Source organism: Pseudochaenichthys georgianus, chromosome 14, assembly GCF_902827115.2.
Source record: "Pseudochaenichthys georgianus chromosome 14, fPseGeo1.2, whole genome shotgun sequence".
Lineage (NCBI taxonomy): Eukaryota > Metazoa > Chordata > Actinopteri > Perciformes > Channichthyidae > Pseudochaenichthys > Pseudochaenichthys georgianus.
This window is the reverse complement of record NC_047516.1, coordinates 3,275,615-3,301,496: the sequence shown is the minus strand read 5'-3', so window position 1 is coordinate 3,301,496 and position 25,882 is coordinate 3,275,615. Positions and strand designations below refer to the sequence as shown.

Genomic DNA, 25,882 nt, shown 5'->3' with positions numbered 1-25,882 from the left:
ACAGACAGGCTCACATTTGAATGACAGTTTATTCATGGCTACTGTCGATCTGCTTTAAAGGGCTACTTCAGTGTTTTCGTCTTGCTTCTCAGTCGAGTGAGGAACTAGCAATCAGAATCTAAGCAGTGCGTTTAGTCCTTTGTAATAATTAAGCCCCTTAAATTACTTCATATATTGCAACTTCTCAAAAACCCCAAAATGTTTTACTGGATTCCTGTTAAGTCTCAAAGTACGTCCAAGTGCAGCTCCTGCAGTGCCCCAGAAGCCATTTTTAACAGACTGAGTAAGGACAAGAACAAAAAAACCTGCGTCCTACAACTCCCACAATGCAACACAACAGCTGAATGAATGTCTTTAAGATTCCCACTTTGTCTCTTACCGTCCCTTTTTAAGTTTATAGGTGGTTTTCTTCAATGTGATTTAAACCAAATCATTATGGTGACGGATTCTACGATTCAACCTATTTTTAATGTGGCTTACAAACCAAGATCATTACAAATAAGGCAGATTAAGCTAATTAGCGGTAGCTTTAACCCTTATGTTGTGTTCGGGTCTCACCTGACCCGTTTCAAGTTACAATTATATAATATCTACGCTCTAGTTTTTTTTATCGGATCAAGGCTTCATGATATCCTCCACAACAGCTATATAAACTCTACAAAACAGATTTTGACCATTTTAGCCAAGTCTGAAGGTCTCCAAAAAAGAAAGGTATAATTTGGTGTCGGGTCTGGGGAGACCCAGCAGAATTGTTGTGGGTGACTCGAGGTCAAATTTGGTCCAATCAAGATTCATCTTTGACTTTAGACACCCCCCCCCCCCCCCCTTCATCCACTGTAACAATAAAATAATTGTTGGCAGCATGCACCTGGTCTCCCCTCCCTCTGCCCCCCCCCCCCCCCCCCCCCCCCCCCCCACGGGAAAGAATATGTGCACTAACACTTGAACCTGAATATGTGGTGTCATGTGTTTGGGGCCATAGCATTAAATTACAACAGGATTGTACGGTTATGAATGCATTATAAGTTAGTTATGATGTAGTTCAAACACTATTGGATGATAGTCATTTTTTTGTGTTTTGGACTGAGATAAATCATGGGTCAAAACTGACCCGCGAACACCATGAAAGGTACCAGCTTTCGAACACAACACAATGAGTTGGTCAAGCTAGCAGCATACTTATTTAGGAGAATATAATCATCTGAACGATGCTTACAAATATTCACCCTCTCCATCCTTTAGCTTATTCTAGCTACATATCTCTGACATACCTAACATTCACTCAGGAACACCAGACATATCCTCCTTACTTTTTTTCCTTCTTGACTCCTACCCGCTATTTCAGTTCTTCAAAGGTTAACCTCACTGTTGGCTGAGGTGGAGGAACTTCATCTCTGTGGTCTGCAGAATTTACAACAAATTCTAAAAATGTAGCCGACGTCAGCATAAAAACCAGAAAGTGAGGCCTACCTCTAAACTCTGGTTTACAGGTGAATCAATTTAGCGAAAATTAAGGCTATTAAAAAGTAATAAAGGGCATTTTCCAAGGTGTTACATTGTGTAGCTTGTTTTCAATAAGTATATGAAGTGTCCAGAGAGGTTGTGTTCTACAGTCTGCCTGAATGTAGTCATGGCGTAGGTGTGTAGTGTGATTCTGTGGAGTTTATTGATGGCATCCCGTTGGGTTTGACGTCGTCTGAACAGGACGTCGCACGCTCACTGCTTGATAGCGCGCGAAGGTCCGTTTACGCCGGTTGCTAAGCAACATCGTTATGGGGAAATGCAAGTTTGCGTCCAAATGGTTGGAAGATAAGGAGGAAGGACAATCAATACTGTATATAGTCAATGTGAGGTAAAGTGTGTCGCCAAGGTAACCGGTTAGAACTCCAAGTGGCGATGAGGTCTTAAAATGTATGGGAAGGGTCTTAAAAAAACGGAAGACTTTTTGCGTTTGCGTATGCGTTTTACCGTATGCGTCCTCGTGGGGTCTAAGCCAAAATATCCGGTCACAGAGATCTGCTATTTTAAAGTAAGGTCAACACATATCGACCCTAAATATAGTCTATATTAAGAACGAGAAAAGTCTTAACATATATATCGTTTTTTGTAAACATATGACAAATGTGTGAGGGTGATGACGTCAGAGCATCGTCCTCTGTGCCGGGCTTAGCCCCGGACAGCCCCAGCCCAATTTAACCCCTGGGTATTTGTGAGGGAGCTCCTATATGGCATTACCCCGCTGAAGCTCACCAAAGTTTAATATATTTCATATTTCAAAGTTTTGTCAATTGTTTTGTTTATTGGTCAAATACTGGTTTCTACTGGTTTCTGAGGAGTTGTACTGGAAGAGTACAGAAGCAGCAAAGCAGCATCCTGCATTAAACCTGACCTTCACAGAGAGGTTGCAGTTCATGTGGAGAGGAGGCTTCAGTCGTCTGTCTGCACTCTGTTTAGTTGAGCTATCTTACAATCTATATAGTACATGTGAGGTAAAGTGTGTCGCCAATGTAACCGGTTAGAACTCGAAGTTGCGATGAGGTCTTAAAATGTCTGGAAAGGGTCTTAAAAAAGGTCTTGAAAGGTTTTACATGTGACTTCAGGACTCCTGCGTATACCCTGTGAATGCATCTTAGAAAAGTATTTTATTTGACTGAATTCTGGAGGTGAGACCTTCTGTCTGCATGTCTGGTGTCCCTGGTGGTTTACGAGACAAGGCCAGAGATCCTCTTAACATGGCCCGTGTGAAGATGAGACGCAGGAAATGTGTGTCGGTGTCAAAGGTTAAAGGTCGTCCTCTGTTTTTATGTGTTCTTCTCTACCAGGCGCTCCAGAAGTTGGCGAATCAGTATCTAAAGAAGGAATGGCCGGAGAGTCTGACAGAGGACCAAACGGATCAGAGGTAAACACTTTCTCCACGGTCTGTCTGTGATGTTGATCAGGCGTTTGGTCTTCTACATTTCTATATATCTTGACACATGGCATGTCTGTCTAATTAGTCTAACTCTGTCTAATTAAAGGGGACGATAGTGTGGCAGAAATTAATTTACATCACCATTTCCTTCCACAGTTCTTAGGGATGAAAACAATTGCAGCACTTTTTACTGATAGTATAAACGATTGGCTGCTGGTAACAGATTAGATGATTCATTACGTGCTTTTGTTTATGTTTGGTTTTAGGAACATGTATTGTGTATGGCGGGCCTATTTGGAGGGCACGGTCCAGGTCACCCAGTCCAGAATCAGCGCCTGTGATAACTACAAAGTCCAGGTGGCAGATCCTGCAAAGACGGTCCGACTGCAGAAGGAGCAGCAGCTGAGGAAGGTAAACAGATCTGATCAGAACAATTTTTCTGTAAACTACCAGTGAACAACTGATAAACTGCGCAATATATGAGTCCAGACGGCACATTAGCAGCGCTTATCATTAAATAGGTTGCTGGGATCTGAAGGGTGATTTATTACAACGATCATGCTATGTGTAGGCAATAGCACAGGTCTCAGATATATAAACATATATAAAAAACATGTTTATGAATTGTTTTGCTCAAAATACCAAACAGATCATTCTAGCCATGCCTCACATCCCTCTGTTTCACTTCCTGTTTCAAAAGTGCTGATTTGGGTATATAGCTTCTTTTTTTTTTTTAATGTATACAAAAACAAAGCAGGGGGCTGAGCTCATTCGGGACCCGGCAGCTACCGTCCAGATGTCACATTAGCAGCACTTATCATTAAATAGATTGCTGGGATCTGAAGGGTGATTTATGAGGGATTTATTATGCGTTTTACCAACAGTAGATTCGGATAAAACTGACAGGAGTACCAACAACAAGCAAATGCATGTTTTAATGTGAACCACATAAATAAGTATCAGTTAAAGGTCAACTATCATGCTATCTGTAGGCAATAGCACAGGTCTCAGATATATACAAATATATAAAAAACATGTTTATGAAGTGTTTTGCTCCAAATACCAAACAGATCATTCTAGCCATGCCTCATATCCCTCTGTTTCACTTCCTGTTTCAAAAGTGCTGATTTGGGTATAAAGCTTTAATAAAAAAAAAGGAGGGGTCTGAGCTCATGTGGGACCCGGCAGCTACCATCTAAACTAAATGCTGCCGTGATGAAACGCCATATCATGGATCATCAAGGATTCTCTCTGAAACAGTTTGGAGCTCAAAGGCTTTCTCTCTTGCCGGTTATACCACAAGGTGAGTTCCTTTCTACTTCCTGCTTCTTCACACACATGCTCTCCAGTACAGGTTAGCTCTGAGTGTTAGCGATGCTAATGTAAACACCGACCATATTACGTCGAACACAGTCGGGCATTGTTTCTGACAGCAACGTTTCTGATTGAGCCGTGGGTCCACATTTCAGATATTACGACATCAAAAAGTTTATTTTGCATGATAGGTCCCCTTTAACCAGTTAAGCCCGGAGCCTGTTTTTCAGGCCTCAGGCTCGAAAATGACATTCCCAGAACAATTGACTATATCTTCACTTCTAAAAGGGGTAAATTAATACAAACAAGTCTCAAAGCAATGATAAACCTGGGAGTTGGATGTAGAAAAGTCAGAATCAATATAGAATTGTTTTATTTTAAAGTAAATTCAGATTGAACATAGTAAAAAAACTGTAAATTATAGTGTCCGTCCAAAAAAAACATGACTTATAGTGAAAACCACCCTTGAATGATCGGATAGTGGACTGAAAGGAATCCAAACTATAACAGATAATTAGTATCCTGTATCAGGATTGATGCAAAACAAGTGACATTTGACCTTTTTAGAGAGGTTTAGCAACAACAACAAAAAGAAGATTTGCCGTTTCTCTGGAACCCATTGGTCGATTTTGGTGATTGACAGCTCTTTTTAACCGCTAGAGCCAATAGAATTGAAGGGGAAGTTCCACATACACACATTACCATTGACAAGTGAGAGAAAGCAATGTTATGCTCTGAAAACGGCAAACTGAAACCTCGGCTCAAACTAGTAAATATGAAGATGGATTATCAGGAATCATTTCAAAGTGACACAGACACATGGGATTAACCTTCAGCTGCGTTATCGTTTCGATGCCATTGAACACAAATGTTTATCAGAACAACAGCTACGGTAAGAAGCTTCCTCCGTGAAGCTACGTGTCTGTTTTCGCTTCCCCTGTCGCGAGTTCGGATCGCTCAGTGGTGTTACTTATATTTCTGGAATCTGTGGAATCTCAGTTTGCTAATCGATTGTTTTTGCAGATACGATAAGTAATAAGGGTATTTACGCCGTGAGTTCTCTGCTAAGTGCGATAGCGTTTCTTCGCTCAGCGCTTATTTAGACGCTTCTTGTGAGACTTGTGTTTTGTTTCAGCAAAAAGTGTTCATATCGTCAGGTAGCTGAGTTTCTTCCCGTTAGTTGGGTATGACACATTCAGAGCTTTTTAAATATTAAGAAGCCCTGAGACGCTGTTTCTTGCAGCGATGTGTTTCTTCCCCTGCCCGCGGGGGAATGGGGCATTCCAGGTGAAATTCTAAACTATATAAGGAATATTTCCCCCGCTTTACCTCGCTGTCAGAAAGCCCTTTCCACAAAGAACTGAAGCTGTATGTTATGCTCTCTTTAAATCCACGGGTGTTGTTACCGTGCAGAACAACGGATTCTCTGCATCTATCAGTTGGTTTCTTTGTGTTTTCTGGTTTAGTTCAGATTCACCAAAGTTACAAGAAACACAAACAACTCGAGGCAAAACCTGTGTTCTGCACGGCCAATGTATTGTGTTTCTGTACTATTCTTGTGAACACTATATCTAAGAATAAGATATAGATCTTAAATACTTTAAATGAATTTCTTTAAATGTCCACTTGAACTCACGGATAAACAGATAAGAATACGGTGGTCAAAGGTCAAGGTGCTGTAACCTCACAGGATCTGTTCATGGCTATAATTCAAGAAGGAATTTGTCAATATAAAAATGTTACACACGTGTCTTTAAGTGACGACATTTTGGCAGATATTGATATAAACTGCAACTGACTGGTTGGCAGAGGTATAATACTTTGAGGTGGTAAAGGAGTCCGGTGGCTTTAAAGGGAGCACCTATAAAGATTATTGATTGCAAGGCAAAGTGGTGGAAATCATTTTAATCGAGCTTAAATGTAAACCTTTTAAATATGTTGCTGCTGCTTATGTTCTTCCAAATGTATGGCATGCCATCTCCCATCTACTTACTGCATGGTGGTGACCTTAAAAATCCTGCTTCAAGAGATCCAAACTGTCCCTTTGATGACTGTGAGCAGGCCATTATCAATCCCACTCTGAAGTCTGGAGTCTATTTCCCGATCCTGAGCCTCCTTCTCTCTCCTGCAGCCTACAGAGCTGCTCTTGTTCACAGCCCCCCATGTGTAGCTGCTGTATCCCACACACCATCCTGACATTGCTCACCACACAGCGTACTCTTCAGGTGATGCATTGCAGGAATAATAATAATTTCCATAAATGTAAAACTTAAATGTCTCCATCCCCAGTGTATTGATCAGCTGACGGTGGTTCAAGCGGAGCTGCAGGATTCCGTGAAGGAGCTGACGAAGAGCCGGAAGAAATACCAGGAGGCCGAGACCATGGCTCAGGCCGTCCGAGAGAAGGCCGAGCTGGACGCCAAGTACGGACCAAAATACTCTACTGTGATTATTAGAATTGACTGATGTTATCCCGAGTTGAATGGTCGCTGCTGCACGGGACACATCACATTTCAATTAAGACTTTACTTTATAAAAGTAATCAATTGACAATTGTTTGTAAGCGCAAACAAGTTCTACACACAACTCGAGTTGAAGCGATTCGCCAAGTTACAAAGCAATTCATTTGATGATTAAATGATCATTTCAGTTCGAGACAAAATACCAAGGAATCGATGTTTAACTTTCCCTGTGTGAGGATTCTTTGCTTTCTCTTGCATGACATTATCGTATAGTAAATATCTTACATCTTTATACAAGAAAAGCATTTGCAATACAGCACTCCAGGCTTTTGGCTCTTCTGATTCTCAGTGTTTCTCTGACCACCTCACCTGACCAAATCCATTAAGAGAAAACTCCAGAGAAGTTAGAGCCATGTAGAAAACAAACCTGCTTTCCATTCAACCTTTTTAGAATCACATGCACTACTTTTTCCTCATTGCAAAATCCTGAATCTATGTCACGTGGACACGAGATGTTTCCACATGACACTTGTGTACGTTGCATATCGGACCCTCGTTTTAATTATATCTGTGATGTCACCAATCATGCCCAATGGCATATTTAAGCAATAGCTCACGACAGGCCGGTCTATGGTCATTATATCACAGCTAAGGGGCGTGGTGTTTCTCGGACGCGGAGGGATACTGCAAACTACAATTTTACCCGTGATATACGCTCATTATATCACGGCTTGATTTTGTTTGATAACATCCAAGTGAAGCAACAATAAGCCAAAGATGTTTTTGAGGTGAAAAACAAACTACTTATCAAACTAATCAATGATGGTAGTACCCATTAGTTTCCGGCTTACAGGCGTCTGATATTCAGGTGTCTCTTCTGCACGTTGAGTCCTGGCACACATCACCAGCTGGCTCTTTGCCTCTCCACATTGCAGACATTTCTCTGCCCATCAGGAGAGTTTATTATAGAGCGAAGGTGAAGCTCTGCTGCCGGAAAGGCTTAGCAGCTGGGTTGGCACTCATTCTAATACTACAATTACTACGTCAGGCCTCATGTGTAAACACACACATTCTTCATAGTGTCTGCGGAGGGACTTCGGGTCCTTGAGGCGCAGAGACGTGAAGTTGGACCATTTACTGTCTGTGCTTCTTCAACGTTTTTTTTCTTTTGCTAAATCATTGCACAATCTTCCCTTCCTACGTGTCTGTTGCAATGTGGAGTTGCTTCCTGTTCAATCGATGTGTTAACATTTAGAAAAACAGTGCCACTAGGTTATGCAGGTCGTCGGAGAATACTTGTACATGCACTCAAGTAACCTGGCGACTGTGTACTCTGAATACATTCAGCAGTAATCAGATTGCTCCCCGACAACCGTCCTTATTCTGGTCGCATGGCTTGCTTATTCCAACTAAGTGATGGATGGGCACACTCACACACACTCACTCACTCACTCACTCACTCACTCACTCACTCACTCACTCACTCACTCACTCACTCACTCACACTCACTCACTCACTCACTCACTCACTCACTCACTCACTCACTCACTCACTCACTCACTCACTCACTCACTCACTCACTCACACTGATGGATGCCTTTGTCTCTGAATTTTACAAATAGTCAAATGTTGAGTTTTCAAAAGCGTACTTTACAATATTGGTTCAGTTTCTGTTGGACTATAGATGCAGTTATTTTAAATACAAGAATACATTGCTCCGTGAAATAAAGTCTCTCCTTGTTTAAAGTCTTGCTTATTCGCATGCATTCGTGCTAAAAATGTATTTAGAATTAGTGGTTGCAGCTGATCATTGTTCTCTGTGGGAAATATAGCAGAGGAAGGCAGATTTCTTCAAACCAGCTGTCTTAGACATATAAGAGAGCTGCTTTAAGCCGTATGCTAGCAGCTAGCCTCCTGGTCCTCTGTGTTGTGTGTATTCGAAACTACAACTGTAAGAAATATTGAAATACTGTTGAAATACTTACTTCTTCCCAGGTCCAGGCTAAGTCTCTTCCAGTCCAGATCCAGTCTTCAGAGAGCAACCGTCAAGGTATGAGATTTAGATATTTCTCAACTGCCCACATCTTGTTACATGTTAGTGTTGCATCTCATCAGTTATACACTTTCATTTCCCAGCTGAAAGCCAAGAGAAGCGAGTGCAACTCCAAAGCAACACACGCCCGTAACGACTACATTCTCATGCTAGCAGCCGCTAACGCTCACCAGCAGCGCTACTACAACACGGACCTCATGGACTGCATCAAGGTGAGGCTGACCGTCACTCTGAGTGGTTGGGTGTGTGTCTGGTGGAAGATCAAACGTGTTCTCCGGAAACTTAAAGGGGGATATTTGTGTGCAGGTGTTAGACGGCAGGATCTACGAGCAGGTGAAGGATTACCTCGTCTCGCTGTGTCAGACGGAGCTGGAGAGCTACCAGGCCGTCCACAACACCTTCAACCAGCTCCTCAACAGCTCCAACGGGGTGAGTCTTCAGACACACTGGACAACCAGCACTTCAATTCTGTATAGTCCTTTTTCAAATCTGTTGGCTGATGCTGTCGAGTCGGATTTTCTACTTGTATTCACTTAAATGAGACACCTGCCCCGTGCTCATTTAAGAATAAACCGAAATATAAGATAGATAGAACTCAAATCCTCCCAAAAGCAATGTTTCTGCCAAAAACGCTCAGTATATTTGGTAAAAATAAATATATCAATTGTATCAGAACAGGTGATTCAATGGGTATTTAGTTAATAGTTTGGCTTGATTTCTTTTATGGTACCTTAAGTGCTTTCATTTCCCACTAAAAAGCTGCACAAACCTTTGATAGGAATGAAAGTTTAGCTAAGAAACACCTTTATTATGAGAAGATGTATCGTTCTACTCATGATTATGCAGTGGTGTTACACAGTGGAGGGTTTGTGTATTCGTCAATATGGGAGTCAGAAATAGTTTCAACACTACTTTTTACTTTAATGTGCAGCAAAATGCTCACATAAAGTTGGAGTGAAGGTGTGCGTGCGATATACCGGCGGGCCAGATCTAATAGTAATTAGAAATGATCTTGTGGGCCGAAATCAAATCCACCACGGGCCTGATTTGGCCCCCGGGCCTTGAGTTTGACACATGTGACTTAGATGCATAAGTGGGACTTTTTTGACCCGGTGAGGTAGTTTTCTTGAAGTATCTTTGTAATTACATTTTTTTAACATTTCATATTCCAGCTATTCCTCAAAAAACATGTTTTGGATATCATGCCTTTTACATTTTAAATGTTATACATTTTAAGAAATTGTAGTTTTTGTATTTCTACCCCAAGCTTCAAAAATGACCCGCATGCATTTTCTATGGAATCCTATGGGAACCTTTGATTCTTATCACCTGTTGCTGTCAGGAATACATTCACTGTAGACCACAGGTGACACCTCTCAGGAAGATTGTTTTACACAGCAAGATCTGATACCTGTCAGTATAATAATAATAATAATAATAATAATAATAATACATTATATTTGTATAGGGCTTTTCAAGGACTCAAAATCGCTTTACAATATAAGGGAAGGTTAGGGTGGGGCTATAGGACTATCAAACTTGATCAACCGGCATGGTGGGGGGCTATAGGTGAGGGCCAGTATTTTGTAGTCGATGCGTTGGGAGACGGGAAGCCAATGAAGGTCTTTGAGGACTGGTGTGGTGTGAGGAGTCGGGCGGCTACATTTTTTACAATTCAGAGTCTATCGAGGGAGGGGGAGCGGATGCCGGAGAGAAGTGAGTCACAGTAGTGAAGGTGGGAGGAAATAAAGGTCGGATAGGTCGTTCAGCTGCAGGGCAGGTAAGAGAGGGTTGGACCTTTGCATCAATATGTTCAAAACGGTTTTTTCAAATTGTAATTTTTTTTTTTTAATTACAAATAGTGAAAAATGTAATATAGAATATTTCTAGTGTGAACCAAAATATAATACTAAATATTAATATAAGTGATTTCTCTTAACCAAAATGACCATAAAACACATATTACTCTAATACGGGTACTTTTTGACCCACTTATGGAAGAGTAGGTCCAGTCACTCGTGCATCTACGGTTGAGATGTGTTCAGGACATCTCCAACCCATCAGTGTCCCTCCGTGTCTTTCTAAGAGCTCTGCCTCACCGCCTGCTAATGAATTGGCAGGTTAGAGTTTCCTCTGCGCTCCTGGGTTACACTCATTGAGCTTCGTTAGCCTCTCTCAGTCTGATTTGTTCTGGTTCATCTTGCCTCTCTGTTGGCGTTTAGTTTCTTCTCGGGCCAGAATAAGAACAAATCATTAGAGAGGGACGCAGCGGGTTTTCAGGCAGAGCTCACATTTCAGTGCTCACGTGCTTCCCGTGAACACACGACTCCCCTGCAGCAGATCTTATGTGAGCTCTGTGTAGAGGGACATTTTGATTTCACTCCATGACGCGATCATGACATTCTTTAATATGTTGTGTTAAGCCTAAGTCTAAATATGGCTTTTCATACGAAAATGTAGGAAAAGTAAATAATTTCTCCACCTCTGGAGGCTAATGAAGGTTAGTAGCGAACTGACATTTTTAAAAACTGTGGGATGTCACATACAGGTCATTACTTTTAATGTCTGATCATTCTTTAAATCTACAGGGCTTTGTCTTTTAAAGTGTAAAAAGGAACATAAAGAAATTGTTTCTGAGTAACATATTACATTAACTTTTATTGAATTGTCCTTGTTCTTATTTTTATTGTAATTTGACTCCGTTTTACAATTTTGTATTATTTTATTCCTGTATTATACATTCCTGCTTTGGTATTAAATGTTATTTTTAATCACAAAGCTATGTGTAACTCTGGTTATGACTAGGGAAGGGGGAGATAGTATTGTTTGTTTTTTTGTAAATTGGCTATGTGTTTGGTTTGTGAAGAACCTTTGAGTTACCTTTGTGTGTGAAAAGTTCTATATAAATATATTTTGATTTGATTACATTTAAGGATTTTTTTGCAAGAAGGGTTGCTGAAGAACAGGGGTGGGGAACCTCCGGCCTCCGGGCCGTATACGGACCGCGAGACCATTTGGTACGGCCCTCGAGGTAATTTATAAACACACGCAAAAAAATAAAATAAATAAAGAATTCTAGAACGCAAAATAATTAAACAAGCGAGTGCCTGTTTTTTCTGGCTAAGATCAGGGTCCTTGAACACAACACGAAGGTCAGGGTCCTTGAACACAACACAAGCCTAAGTATCTTCTCGGGGGAGCATGCCCCCGGACCCCCTTAGAGGAGGTTAGGTCCCCCCCCACTTAAATCATGTTCACATGGATAGGAAACTAAATACATTTGCACACATCTTGTGTCCATATATTTCTGTTTTGGTGGTCATGCCACACCGTGCACGTGCATGCATGCGCGAGTCATGGTAAGATATCTGGATTAAGAGGTTGCTTTTTCTTTGCACAGCATGAAAGAAAGACCAAATGAATGGGCTGTATTTGTATGCAGAGGTCAATCATTTGTACGGCCCTCGGAGGATGTTGAAAAAATTGAAATGGCTCTTGAGAGGAAAAAGGTTCCCCACCCCTGCTCCAGAGCTATGGCTTATTTCTGGCAATACTAAACTATGTACTTCTTCTTTTCCCTCAAACACACACACACACACACACACACACACACACACACACACACACACACACACACACACACACACACCACACACACACACACACACACACACACACACACACACACACACACACACGTAGGTTCTGCAGGAGTTCCACCAGCAGCTGTTTGTTGAGAAGAACCTCATGTTTCAGCAAGCCCCGGACTTCATGTTCCAGCCCAGCGACACAGATACGGTAAATCCTGGCTTTTATATTTTACCGCTTGACGAATGAACATAAACTTGGAAATTGCTTGAATTTTTGTGAAGTTTGAGAGAGCCGAATTGATTTGTGCTTTTCATACAAAATACACACGACTCTACTCAAACCTCACTTTCCCAATTGTGCACATGTGATCTGTCAAAAAAACTTGATTTACAAATGTTAACATGTCGGGAGGTTACCGTTAGCTACAAACAGCCTTCCATGGAGTCAGCAGAAAGCTGCTACAAATCAGAGAATTTAAAGAAACCTTCCTCGTGGTTTCCTACAGTAAACACAGATGTGAGTGTTGTGGCTTTACAACATGAAATGGACTTCCTGGATTGTATTTCATTGTTTCCCACCAGAACCTGAGGCAACACGGCCCCACCTGTGCAGCCCCACACTTTTCTTTATTTTTTATGGAGTAATGCTTTCGGTCTGAGTCTCCTGCTGTGATCTTATCAGAATCTGCTCTCCCAGCTGCTTCACTCGGGGCTATAAAAGTACAGATTGCATCCTACAAGTGCAATCTGTTCTGCGCCTTTGCCACACCTGTTCATGGAGTCCATAGCGTCTCAGTTCCAACCCATACTGGTCATTAATAGCATGTTTTGCTCTCTATAAATCATTGAAATATCAGAAGCAGAATTCCTTTATTAGTCCTGGGAAACGACAGCAATACAACAAACGTGACATAGCAGATAAAAGGCAAGCTATAATTAAGTAGCTTGCACGTTAAATATAGGGTAAAAGCACACATGACATAAGTAATAGAAAATACAAATAAACACTTAAGTAGCGAACACATTATGGTTTGAGATATTATTTAAAAACATGTGCAAATAAAAACAATAATGGTTTTTGCACAAATCGGCAAAAATGTCAAATTAAGTCCAAAAATATTCTGACTTTAAGAAAACCAAGAGAGATGTATTGGGGTGGATGCTGCACTTGAATGTAGTGTACTGCAATCCATATCACATCCACACACACACACACATTCACACACACACACACACACACACACACACACACACACACACACACACACACACACACACACAACCTATCCTGGCATACATACATACACATTAATATACACACACACACACACACACACACACACACACACACACACACACACACACACACACACACACACACACACACACACACCTATCCTGGCTCTAGTAGTCTGGTCCTCCCTTTGCTCTGGCCCTCTGCCTCACTGGGCAACACTGGACAATTTGTTCAAACTGCAAACGCTGGCGTTGTTTTCATTGGAAGTCAAACAAGCAGCAGCCTGTTCCTAAAGAAAACATTAGTGGTGGAGAGCTTCCCTCTCTCCCCTCTCTCCCCTCTCTCCCTCCCCTCCCTCACCACTCGCAGCAGACAGAGAGGGATCCGGTAAGGAATAGGGCTGAACTGGGAGGGAGGGCGGTTCATCTGTGAAAAGGAGGCATTGTGAGCCTCATCAGAGAGCATGCCCCTCCCCACCCAGGCCCTCCACACACACTCTGCTCTTAGCTCACATTTTAGGCATTTGTATCAATCCTAAAAGAAGAAATCTCAAAATGAAATGCAGTAATTGTCCATATTTGGTTTATTAAGAGACTGCCATGTTAAATTAGAGCTGAACCAATCACTGCCAGATGTAGGAAGATGTGTCTCAGTATTATTTGTGTGAAAAGATTGACAATGTGTGCATTATTTGTATTCTTTAAATGTAAAACACTTCAACAGAAGCATTTTGTTGTTTGCAAATATACAAACAAATTCCACAGAGTCTGTAAATCCATTACGTTTATTTACAAGAAAATGAAAGCATTTGTTAATATCTTTCTCATATGTATACTTAGTCTCAGAAATAGGCCTTCATACATGGTATAGAATAGATCAACATTTATTCAGAGTCTTCTCCAAGCTGTTTGAAAATACAAATGTTCATCTCCAAAAATACAGAAATATAAAGATTAATTATTAAAAATTTTCGATGGATGAAAAGTGAAAACGAATGTTTGTCCACAGCTGACGTTAAATTGACTTATTTCTGCTGATTGATATGACTGCACATAGGCTGCATCTCACTTCGGTTGAATGGATTCCTTGCGTCCCTCACTTGCGTTGTTTCCCTGCGACTAGTCCCTCCCACCAGGGAAGCAAGGAGAGACGCAAGGAAACCACGAGAAGCAGGGAAAGGAGTTTTAGGAGCAATGGAACGTCGTTTCCTCCGGAGCGTCACGTGAAGCGACGTCCGTTTGTGATGACGCCGCACAGCTGATCGTCTGACAGCAGCCAGTGCATGCGCTGCATCGTCCAATCAGTGAGCGATACACAGTAAGGGGGTGGGGCGAGTGTCTGAGGATTTCACCAGAGGATGGTCTGGTAGTTCCTCCGTTATCGCTCCTCCGTTATCGATCCTCGATCCTCGGTCCTCCGACACAAATAAGGCCACTGGGAACGTTACTCAAGATGGCGCAGACAAATCAACTTCCAGTGACACCGAGCCCGAGGAGCGAGGAAATGAAAAATAACCGAAGTGAGACACACCCAAAGTCCCTTGATCCTCCTTAGCAACGGTCTGCTCTCCTTAGCAACGGTCTGTTAGCGAAAATGAACAACCTCTGGACTGTCCGAGTTGACCAATCATAATTAAGTATTCCAGTTAAACTGTGTAATAAGGGAAACATTATGTGTATCTGCCCCTGCTGCACCCTGTGTAAGGTAAAATAAAATAGCAGTTGGATATATTTAGATTTTATACTTTAAGTAAAGTGTGATTGCTGGAACATTTAAAGCTATCAGAAACAACCAGGGGTTTATTTATTTATTTATATTCTCTTATGACTGAGAGAAGCTGTTTGCTCTTCACTGTTTCTCAGTTTAAAAATATATTTCCCCCTCTTCGTACATATTTGAGAGCCAGCTGGGTTATGACTTTATAAATAAATGTAAGATGATGTTTCCTTGATGATTACGTACCAGCTGAATGAATAGAGGTGACGCCGAAACAAATGCTCTATTTCAGCTCCGCTCCCGTGTATGTCTTTCCTACAGAGCTCTTTTTAAAACCAGGCACATGCAATATGTCAAGAGAAGTTGGCACATTGACAAAACAGAAGTTATAAACACAACTTTAAATGTGTGGTTCTCTCTGTGACATTTCAGAAACTACAAGGCCCTTTTAGACGTGTTCGGGTGGGTCACTGCATTAAGCAATACTTCATAAAGATTGAATTGTGTTTCTATGTGAGGTAGTCTGAAGGAAAGGGTGGATCATGTGGACAAACAACCTCTTTCTGCTGAAGATATTTTTTCTAGGATATTAAAGGGGCCTTATTCTGCTTATGTTCAGGTGTATATCAGTATGTAGTGTCTCTACTTTAAAGAGTCCTCTCCTGCTGATGTTCAGGTGTATATCAGGATGTAGTGTCTCTACTTTAAAGAGTCCTCTCCTGCTGATGATCAGGTGTATATCAGGATGTAGTGTCTCTACTTTAAAGAGTCCTCTCCTGCTGATGTTCAGGTGTATATCAGGATGTAGTGTCTCTACTTTAAAGAGTCCTCTCCTGCTGATGTTCAGGTGTATATCAGGATGTAGTGTCTCTACTTTAAAGAGTCCTCTCCTGCTGATGATCAGGTGTATATCAGTGTGTAGTGTCTCTACTTTAAAGAGTCCTCTCCTGCTGATGTTCAGGTGTATATCAGGATGTAGTGTCTCTACTTTAAAGAGTCCTCTCCTGCTGATGTTCAGGTGTATATCAGTATGTAGTGTCTCTACTTTAAAGAGTCCTCTCCTGCTGATGTTCAGGTGTATATCAGTATGTAGTGTCTCTACTTTAAAGAGTCCTCTCCTGCTGATGTCCAGGTGTATATCAGTATGTAGTGTCTCTACTTTAAAGAGTTCTCTCCTGCTGATGTCCAGGTGTATATCAGTATGTAGTGTCTCTACTTTAAAGAGTCCTCTTCCTGCTGATGTTCAGGGTGTATATCAGGATGTAGTGTCTCTACTTTAAAGAGTCCTCTCCTGCTGATGTTCAGGTGTATATCAGTATGTAGTGTCTCTACTTTAAAGAGTCCTCGTCTGCTGATGTTCAGGTGTATATCAGTATGTAGTGTCTCTACTTTAAAGAGTCCTCTCCTGCTGATGTTCAGGTGTATATCAGTATGTAGTGTCTCTACTTAAAGAGTCCTCTCCTGCTGATGTTCAGGTGTATGTATTGTCTCTACTTTAAAGAGTCCTCTCCTGCTGATGTTCAGGTGTATATCAGTATGTAGTGTCTCTACTTTAAAGAGTCCTCTCCTGCTGATGTTCAGGTGTATATCAGTATGTAGTGTCTCTACTTTAAAGAGTCCTCTCCTGCTGATGTTCAGGTGTATATCAGTATGTAGTGTCTTACTTTAAAGAGTCCTCTCCTGCTGATGTTCAGGTGTATATCAGTATGTAGTGTCTCTACTTTAAAGAGTTCTCTCCTGCTGATGTTCAGGTGTATATCAGTATGTAGTGTCTCTACTTTAAAGAGTCCTCTCCTCAGTCTCCTGCTGATGTTCAGGTGTATATAAGTATGTAGTGTCTCTACTTTAAAGAGTCCTCTCCTCAGTCTCCTGCTGAGGTTCAGGTGTACATCAGTATGTAGTGTCTCTCTTTAAAGAGTCCTCTCCTGCTGATGTTCAGGTGTAATATCAGTATAGTGTCTCTACTTTAAAGAGTCCTCTCCTGCTGATGTTCAGGTGTATATCAGTATGTAGTATCTCTACTTTAAAGAGTCCTCTCCTGCTGATGTTCAGGTGTATATCAGTATATAGTGTCTCTACTTTAAAGAGTCCTCTCTGCTGATGTTCAGGTGTATATCAGTATGTAGTGTCTCTACTTAAAGAGTCCTCTCCTGCTGATGTTCAGGTGTATATCAGTATAGTGTCTCTACTTTAAAGAGTCCCTCTCCTGCTGATGTTCAGGTGTATATCAGTATGTAGTATCTCTACTTTAAAGAGTCCTCTCCTGCTGATGTTCAGGTGTATATCAGTATATTAGTGTCTCTACTTTAAAGAGTCCTCTCCTGCTGATGTTCAGGTGTATATCAGTATGTAGTGTCTCTACTTTAAAGAGTCCTCTCCTGCTGATGTTCAGGTGTATATCAGTATGTAGTGTCTCTACTTTAAAGAGTCCTCTCCTGCTGATGTTCAGGTGTATATCATATATAGTGTCTCTACTTTAAAGAGTCCTCTCCTGCTGATGTTCAGGTGTATATCAGTATGTAGTGTCTCTACATGTCTCCATGCTTTAATGTTCAAAAAGCTCTTTATTCTTCTCATACTGCCTGTGCTGCAGCACCTCTTTTCACCCTCTGTCTGAAACCAGAGCCCAGTCACTACAGGAGAGGGAACCCCCCCCCCCCCCCCCCCCCCCAAAGCATAAAAGGGCCCCAATAATTGCCCCCTAAAAACATGTCTCCCATGATTATTTTGTATTATATCTCACATTCTCTCCGTGTGTTTGCAGGTGCTGGAGCTGCAAAAGATAGCGGCACGACGGAGGAGGCAGAGTCTGGATAAAGAGGCGAGGAAATGGGCGAGTCGCGTGGCCCGAGAATACAAGAGCATCATCCACACACAGCGGGTGAGAACCAGATCACACTGAGGAACACATGAAGCTGTAGGCAGGATTCAAGAGGGAGATCCTGTCAACATATCCTGTTGATATATCCACATTCATCAAATGTGAAACTTTACAGCGTAGAGCCAGTGCAGATAAAAGGCAAATACGAGAGGAAATAGTACAGGTATACAAATAATAAGCAGCATTAAGAAAGTAGGTAAACATATAAAACAGAAAAGTGGTAAACTAGCAGCCTGTATTAACATTATTAGTTGTGAAAGTAGATGTAAGACATGGTAATTCAGCGTTACTTCAGACTCAGGTAGCGAATTAGCAACCACATTTTAACTCAAAGAAATATGGTGTGTTGAACTGTTGTGCAATAACAATATGTACAATATAAAACAATGTTTCACAAACTCTCATCCTTCTACATTATTCATTATATTTAGTTAATTAAAGTGGGATACTTAGCCATCACAAATATATGCTATATTACTAATACAAACACCCAGGTACACATAAACAGTTTGGCATCCTTCAGCCCCACTAAACAAAATCTGAACTACCCCTGAAAGTAAACCGGTTACCGTCAGCCTGCCCCGGTTCCTTTGTGTACTGTATATGGATGGATGACAATAAAGTCTCTTATCTTTATGATCTCTTAAATGTCCATGTCAAAGTAAAACCTGGTCTACGTAATCTGGGTAATTTCCCTAGTAGATCCTGGAGGACACTCATTTCTAAAGCAGGACTGTCGTTCAGGAAAATCCTGCTTTAGAAATGGTTTGCCTATTTGTGACTTGTTTTTAAAACAGTATAAAAAAGCAGTAAAACACCAAATTAACCTTTTTTTACAAGGAAGTTGTAAATCCATAAATCAGTTTATCAATCATTTAACACATCGCCATTTGCTGTCGTATGTTCCTTGTGTGGTTACAAAAACAGCGGAACATAACATTAACTTGTTACATTAGTTGGTGTAAGGTATTTCTCATTGTTGGAAGTAGCAAAGCACCAATGCCAATACTATAAAATAATGCATCGGGTGCGGGTAGTGGTGAGGATCAATAGAAACAAAACACAGGCACTCACAGATGTCCTGTCTTTTGTTCGTGTTTATTTTTGCTTGAATTTCTTCACATTTTGGCAAATTAGCATCAGCGAAAATATGTTAAATAGACTTTGTGATGATTCTAGACAATTTATAAATTATTTCTCTTTGATTTTAAGCAGATTTACAGATGTTAAAACCGGGTTCCAGCGGGTTCTTAAAAACTCTTAATTTTGATAATCAGAATTTAAGGCCTTAAAAAGTCTTAAATATGATCAAAAAAAATAAGAAAGGTCTTAAATATGATTTTGAAAGTCTTCAAAATGATGGGATTTGAAAGGTACTTCTGTGTTGCGATAGCGTCTAAATATTTTTGGGGGGAAATGTCCGTGCTGCAAATAACCAGTACGGTAAGAGCCTTTCAGTTCCCCCCAACAATCTGTATTGAAATAATCAACATGGAACCAGTAATCACTAACTTTGTTTCCCCCGGCCCCTTATCGGAGAACACCCGACTAGTAACCTAGCAACCAAGCTTCAGCTAGCGGCAGTCAGAAACTCAGGTATCTTCGAATCTACTTACAAATAAATATGGGGAAGTGTAAGTTCAGTGGAGGGGACGTGTTTGAAGCCCGCTGCACCTTTTGCAAACAAAATGTGTGTTTGTTTTGCTAGTGCAGCTACTCCCGCAAAAACATCGGGGGACCTCCGGGCGTGTACTGTGTACTGTTATGTTCAGTCATCGTTCTCATGTTGAACATGAATACATTTACTTTGTAAATAATTATGGGACGTATTTCTTCTTTCATAGCAATTTTCCTTCATACTTTCTTGCCGTGAAATAGGTCCTAAATTCTATTCAAAGTGGTCTTAAAAAGTCTTACATTTGAGTTGGTGAAACCTGCAGGAGCCCTGTAAAATGTATTGAAGGAAGTTAAAGAGGTCAGTGTTGTGTTAATGACTAACGAATATATGTTCCCACTACACTGGAATTTGTCCTTTTACTGTAACCACGTAGGTTAGTTTGATATTAATAAGCCTGGGATCATAAAATCATGAGCCATGTGTGAAGGGAAATATGAGGGAGTGATGCAATACAGGATAAGACTTCCTTATCATTACTTAATTGTCACCCATTATTTTATTGTAAACAGGTGAAGATAAGGAATTGCATGACGTTTATTTTCCAGCAAACAAGGATCAACGCACTTCCATTAATAAGGAAATGAGTCGCTCTCTCTCAGAATCCATATCCGGTTTATTAAGTCGCTCTTTATTACACAGAACTGGCTTTGCTGTTTTGATACATATCATAAATATAGTAAGAGAAAATGCCATTTAAAAACAATATTTAAAAAAAACGAAAAATATATCTAAATTAAAATGGAAGTGCTATTCTGTTTTTTTAAAAGCTGTAGTTTTACACCGAAATTGTCCAATAAATGTGCCAAAATTCTCATGAAGTTCAAAATAAATATGTAATGCAAATAAATAAAGTCTCAAAGATGTTCGTTAATGAAGTTTCTCTCGAGTAAAATGTCTTCAATACATAGATTTATTTGTTATTATTGGGTTTAAATCCTGTGTTTTTATAACTTTATGATGACATTAGTATTTGTTGTGATGTGTTTTCAGGCTATGGAGGGATACGGGACGCAGGAGTCCTCAGAGCAGAACAACACTGAGCTGGAGACCAAGATGGAGGTCGCCAGGCAGAGTCTCCGGAGGGCAGAGGTAACTTGTGTGTGTGTGATCTTGTTCCTGAATGTGGCCCCAGTGCTCCCTCTAGTGGTTAAACAGATGAAATGACACAGACTAGGCTCAAATACTACTGTGCTACAATCCAATGTTGTATTTTTCCAGGGTGTACCTGAAATGCAAAAATGCATAATTTGTATCATTGCTGTGAAACAAAAAAAACCTCATGTGTAAGAGAGACAATAAATGTTAACTTTAAGCTAATTAACTCAAAATATAAGCCAAAAATTACCGCTATAAGTAACACGCATAGAAATATTGTTTCAGCATGTCGTCATGTTTTATTGATTTATCTTGCAGACGGTGAAAGTGAAGGCCGAGGCTCGTCTGGAGTTGCTTCGGCAGGCGGGTGTTGCCGTGGAAACGTGGCTGAAGAGCGCCATGAACCAAGTGATGGAGGAGCTGGAGAACGAGCGCTGGAACAACCTCAATACCCATGATCCTTCACTCTCTGTAAGACCCACAACTGCACAACTCTTACACATTATTTTTCATATTTGTAACCTCTTTTAGTTGTCATCAAACTTCAGAGGTGGGAGGTAGTGGAGTACAAATACTTTGTTACTGCACTCAAGTACATTTGTCTGGTATCAGTACTTTACTCCACTACTTATTTTTCTTACGACTTTTTACACAAATACCTGTACTTTCTACTTCTCACATTTTGAACACAAATACCTGTACTTTCTACTTCTTACATGTTGAACACAAATACCTGTACTTTCTACTTCTTACATGTTGAACACAAATATCTGTACTTTCTACTTCTCACATGTTGAACCCAAATACCTGTACTTTCTACTTCTTACATGTTGACACAAATACCTGTACTTTACTACTTCTCACATGTTGAACCCAAATACCTGTACTTTCTACTTCTTACATGTTGAACACAAATACCTGTACTTTCTACTTCTTACATATTGAACACAAATACCTGTACTTTCTACTTCTCATTGAACACAAATACCTGTACTTTCTACTTCTTACATGTTGAACACAAATACCTGTACTTTCTACTTCTTACATGTTGAACCCAAATACCTGTACTTTCTACTTCTTACATGTTGAACTCAAATACCTGTACTTTCTACTTCTTACATGTTGAACTCAAATACCTGTACTTTCTACTTCTTACATGTTGAACACAAATACCTGTACTTTCTACTTCTTACATTTTGAACCCAAATACCTGTACTTTCTACTTCTTACATGTTGAACTCAAATACCTGTACTTTCTACTTCTCACATTTTGAACACAAATACCTGTACTTTCTACTTCTTACATGTTGAACCCAAATACCTGTACTTTCTACTTCTTACATGTTGAACTCAAATACCTGTACTTTCTACTTCTCACATTTTGAACACAAATACCTGTACTTTCTACTTCTTACATGTTGAACCCAAATACCTGTACTTTCTACTTCTTACATGTTGAACTCAAATACCTGTACTTTCTACTTCTTACATGTTGAACACAAATAGCTGTACTTTCTACTTCTTACATTTTGAACCCAAATACCTGTACTTTCTACTTCTTACATGTTGAACACAAATACCTGTACTTTTTACTTCTTACATGTTGAACACAAATACCTGTACTTCTACTTTTTACATGTTGAACACAAATACCTGTACTTTCTACTTCTTACATGTTGAACACAAATACCTGTACTTTCTACTTCTTACATGTTGAACACAAATACCTGTACTTTCTACTTCTTACATGTTGAACACAAATACCTGTACTTTCTACTTCTTACATGTTGAACTCAAATACCTGTACTTTCTATTCTTACATGTTGAACACAAATACCTGTACTTTCTACTTCTTACATGTTGAACACAAATACCTGTACTTTCTACTTCTTGCATGTTGAACTCAAATACCTGAACTTTCTACTTCTTACATGTTGAACTCAAATACCTGTACTTTCTATTCTTACATGTTGAACACAAATACCTGTACTTTCTACTTCTTACATGTTGAACACAAATACCTGTACTTTCTACTTCTTGCATGTTGAACTCAAATACCTGTACTTTCTACTTCTTACATGTTGAACACAAATACCTGTACTTTCTACTTCTTACATGTTGAACCCAAATACCTGTACTTTCTACTTCTTACATGTTGAACTCAAATACCTGTACTTTCTACTTCTTACATGTTGAACTCAAATACCTGTACTTTCTACTTCTTACATGTTGAACTCAAATACCTGTACTTTCTACTTCTCACATGTTGAACTCAAATACCTGTACTTTCTACTTCTTACATGTTGAACTCAAATACCTGTACTTTCTACTTCTTACATGTTGAACTCAAGTACCTGTACTTTCTACTTCTCTCATTTTCCAAACAGCTGGTTCCTTTAGTCTGAATGTGTGTTTGGTGCGTGATCATTATTCTTCAGAGTCACTGCGTGCCTATTGATTGGAACACGATCCGTGTATCCATCACTTCCTGGTCTTCTCTAAAGAAGAGGGACCAATGGAAACGTTGTCATGTTGCCGTTGTTCAGCATGGAAACATTCATTAGCTAACAATGACATTATTGTTCTGTTAATATAAAGGGAGGTCAGGTACTCTTTAAAGCAGCTGCTAGCTATGGGTACTTTTTACTGAAGTACACTTCAAAGCCTTTTTACTTTCACTTGAGTAAAGAAGTTTAGTCAGTACTTCTACTTTTACCAGAGTATTTTTAAACATGAGTATCTGTACTTCTACTTGAGTAAAGGATGTGTGTACTTTTGACATATGTGCCAAACTCTGTTGTAACCATAAGAGTGCAGATAATCAATTGTGATCAGTTACATATAATATCTAATTTTCCTGCAGGGAACGGCGGATTTGGAGCGAGAGGACGAGGAGGAGATGGAGGACAGCGGGGAGGTTTTAGACGACAGCAGCTCGAGTCCCTCCAGCACCTTGAAGAACTATCCGCTCACCTGCAAAGTCCTCTACTCCTACAAGGTACCGTAGAAAACACAATAGTGGGAAAAATTGATTGAATACAAAAGAAAAATGAGCGACAACACAAATTGAGAGTTGGAACCAGACCATGATGTTGCCTAAGGTAGAAAGCTTCCATGTCACTTTTTTTAACATTTATCACATTACAACCGAACATTCCCAACATTAGACATTTGGCAGATTACAAAATAATGCTAACAAATCTATAAAATAAAAAGTATCCAGTTGCTAGAAATCATTTAGCTTTCAGTTTAGTTTTTTAACAAATGCTGTTTCCTTGTTTGCAGTCGTCGCAGCCAGATGAGCTGACCATCGAGGAGCAGGAGATCTTGGAGGTCATTGATGACGGAGACATGGAGGACTGGGTCAAGGTGCGCTAAATATACATTCACTAATTCAAGTTAAGCATGTTTGATATCAACTTAAAAGGGCTATTCGTTTAGAATTGTAAGTACAATGTCTCAGAAGTATGTAGCTACTAATACACAAAAGTACTCGGTTGGATATCCCTGCTGCAGAATATTTTAACCCCAGCTCATTGTGTTTATTTGATGACGTTTGCTGTGGACTTTCCCACTGAAAGTCAAAGTCAACTTAATTATCAATCTTTCAGTTTGTGTGTAGAGAGATCGAAATACCGTTTCCCACAATCCCGAATACAAATATATATACAAATATGTATATCCTATATATACACAATCAACAGACACATGTATACCTGTATCGGCCTGGCCGATTATCGGGGCCGATATTCCGCATTTGACAGATTATCGGTATCGGCCTTTTTTTTATCAAATTGCCGATAAAACTTTGGCTCTGATGCGGCCGTTTCTCTGGCTTCAGTCACCACTCTTGTGTACATGAGCAATGTCCCGCCTCAGCGCTATCTGATAGGCTATCACTGAAGATTTTCTGGGCGGGAGCCAGCCAGTGAGGCTGGACCTTCTCAGATTACAGGCAGGTGCGAAGAACGCAGACACAGACTGAAGCAAGCAGCAGCGCTGAGCGACATGTGTTAAACCGAAGTTCAATAAACATCCCATTCCCCTATGCTGAGGTTGCAAAAACACGATCTTATGATCCAATTCTATCAGTTTCCCAGTTACACAGGGATGCGGGAAGTCAGTCAGAGTTGGGGGTGCGTGCAGCGTCTCGCAGCGGAGTAACTGTGGTGCGGAGGGGAGGGGGGGGGCTGCGAGTGGAGCCTCGCAGTTTTTCAGGTCGATATGTGAAGCTCATTAGCTAGCCAACATGTATCCAGCTGATGGTTAGCAACATATTAGAAGTGAGGCTACTAGACTAACGTTAGGTCTACTGCAATAGCCTCGCTTTTAATAGTTTGCAAACATTGTTTTGACCCACTTATGGAAGAGTAGGTCCAGTCACTCGTGCATCTACGGTTGAGATGTGTTCAGGACATCTCCAACCCATCAGTGTCCCTCCGTGTCTTTCTAAGAGCTCTGCCTCACCGCCTGCTAATGAATTGGCAGGTTAGAGTTTCCTCTGCGCTCCTGGGTTACACTCATTGAGCTTCGTTAGCCTCTCTCAGTCTGATTTGTTCTGGTTCATCTTGCCTCTCTGTTGGCGTTTAGTTTCTTCTCGGGCCAGAATAAGAACAAATCATTAGAGAGGGACGCAGCGGGTTTTCAGGCAGAGCTCACATTTCAGTGCTCACGTGCTTCCCGTGAACACACGACTCCCCTGCAGCAGATCTTATGTGAGCTCTGTGTAGAGGGACATTTTGATTTCACTCCATGACGCGATCATGACATTCTTTAATATGTTGTGTTAAGCCTAAGTCTAAATATGGCTTTTCATACGAAAATGTAGGAAAAGTAAATAATTTCTCCACCTCTGGAGGCTAATGAAGGTTAGTAGCGAACTGACATTTTTAAAAACTGTGGGATGTCACATACAGGTCATTACTTTTAATGTCTGATCATTCT

General features: G+C 40.5%; 2 protein-coding genes across 2 annotated transcripts in view; both read left to right on the top strand.

Annotated features, from left to right (window-relative positions):
• LOC117458804 (F-BAR and double SH3 domains protein 2-like) overlaps positions 1-25,882 on the top strand; it is a 65,101-nt gene that overhangs the window by 16,312 nt on the left and 22,907 nt on the right. Inside the window, exons 4-10 of the mRNA XM_034099475.2 lie at positions 2,823-2,899; positions 3,178-3,322; positions 6,515-6,648; positions 8,684-8,738; positions 8,825-8,953; positions 9,048-9,170; positions 12,444-12,539. Coding sequence (XP_033955366.1) covers positions 2,823-2,899; positions 3,178-3,322; positions 6,515-6,648; positions 8,684-8,738; positions 8,825-8,953; positions 9,048-9,170; positions 12,444-12,539 — 759 coding nt within the window. The remainder of the gene's footprint in view (positions 1-2,822; positions 2,900-3,177; positions 3,323-6,514; positions 6,649-8,683; positions 8,739-8,824; positions 8,954-9,047; positions 9,171-12,443; positions 12,540-25,882) is intronic.
• LOC139435134 (F-BAR and double SH3 domains protein 2-like) lies at positions 15,240-24,316 on the top strand. Its single transcript, XM_071205501.1, has 6 exons — positions 15,240-15,272; positions 18,049-18,165; positions 20,834-20,932; positions 21,257-21,409; positions 23,802-23,936; positions 24,224-24,316. The coding sequence occupies exons 1-6, from the start codon at positions 15,240-15,242 to the stop codon at positions 24,314-24,316; spliced, it is 630 nt and encodes a 209-aa protein (XP_071061602.1).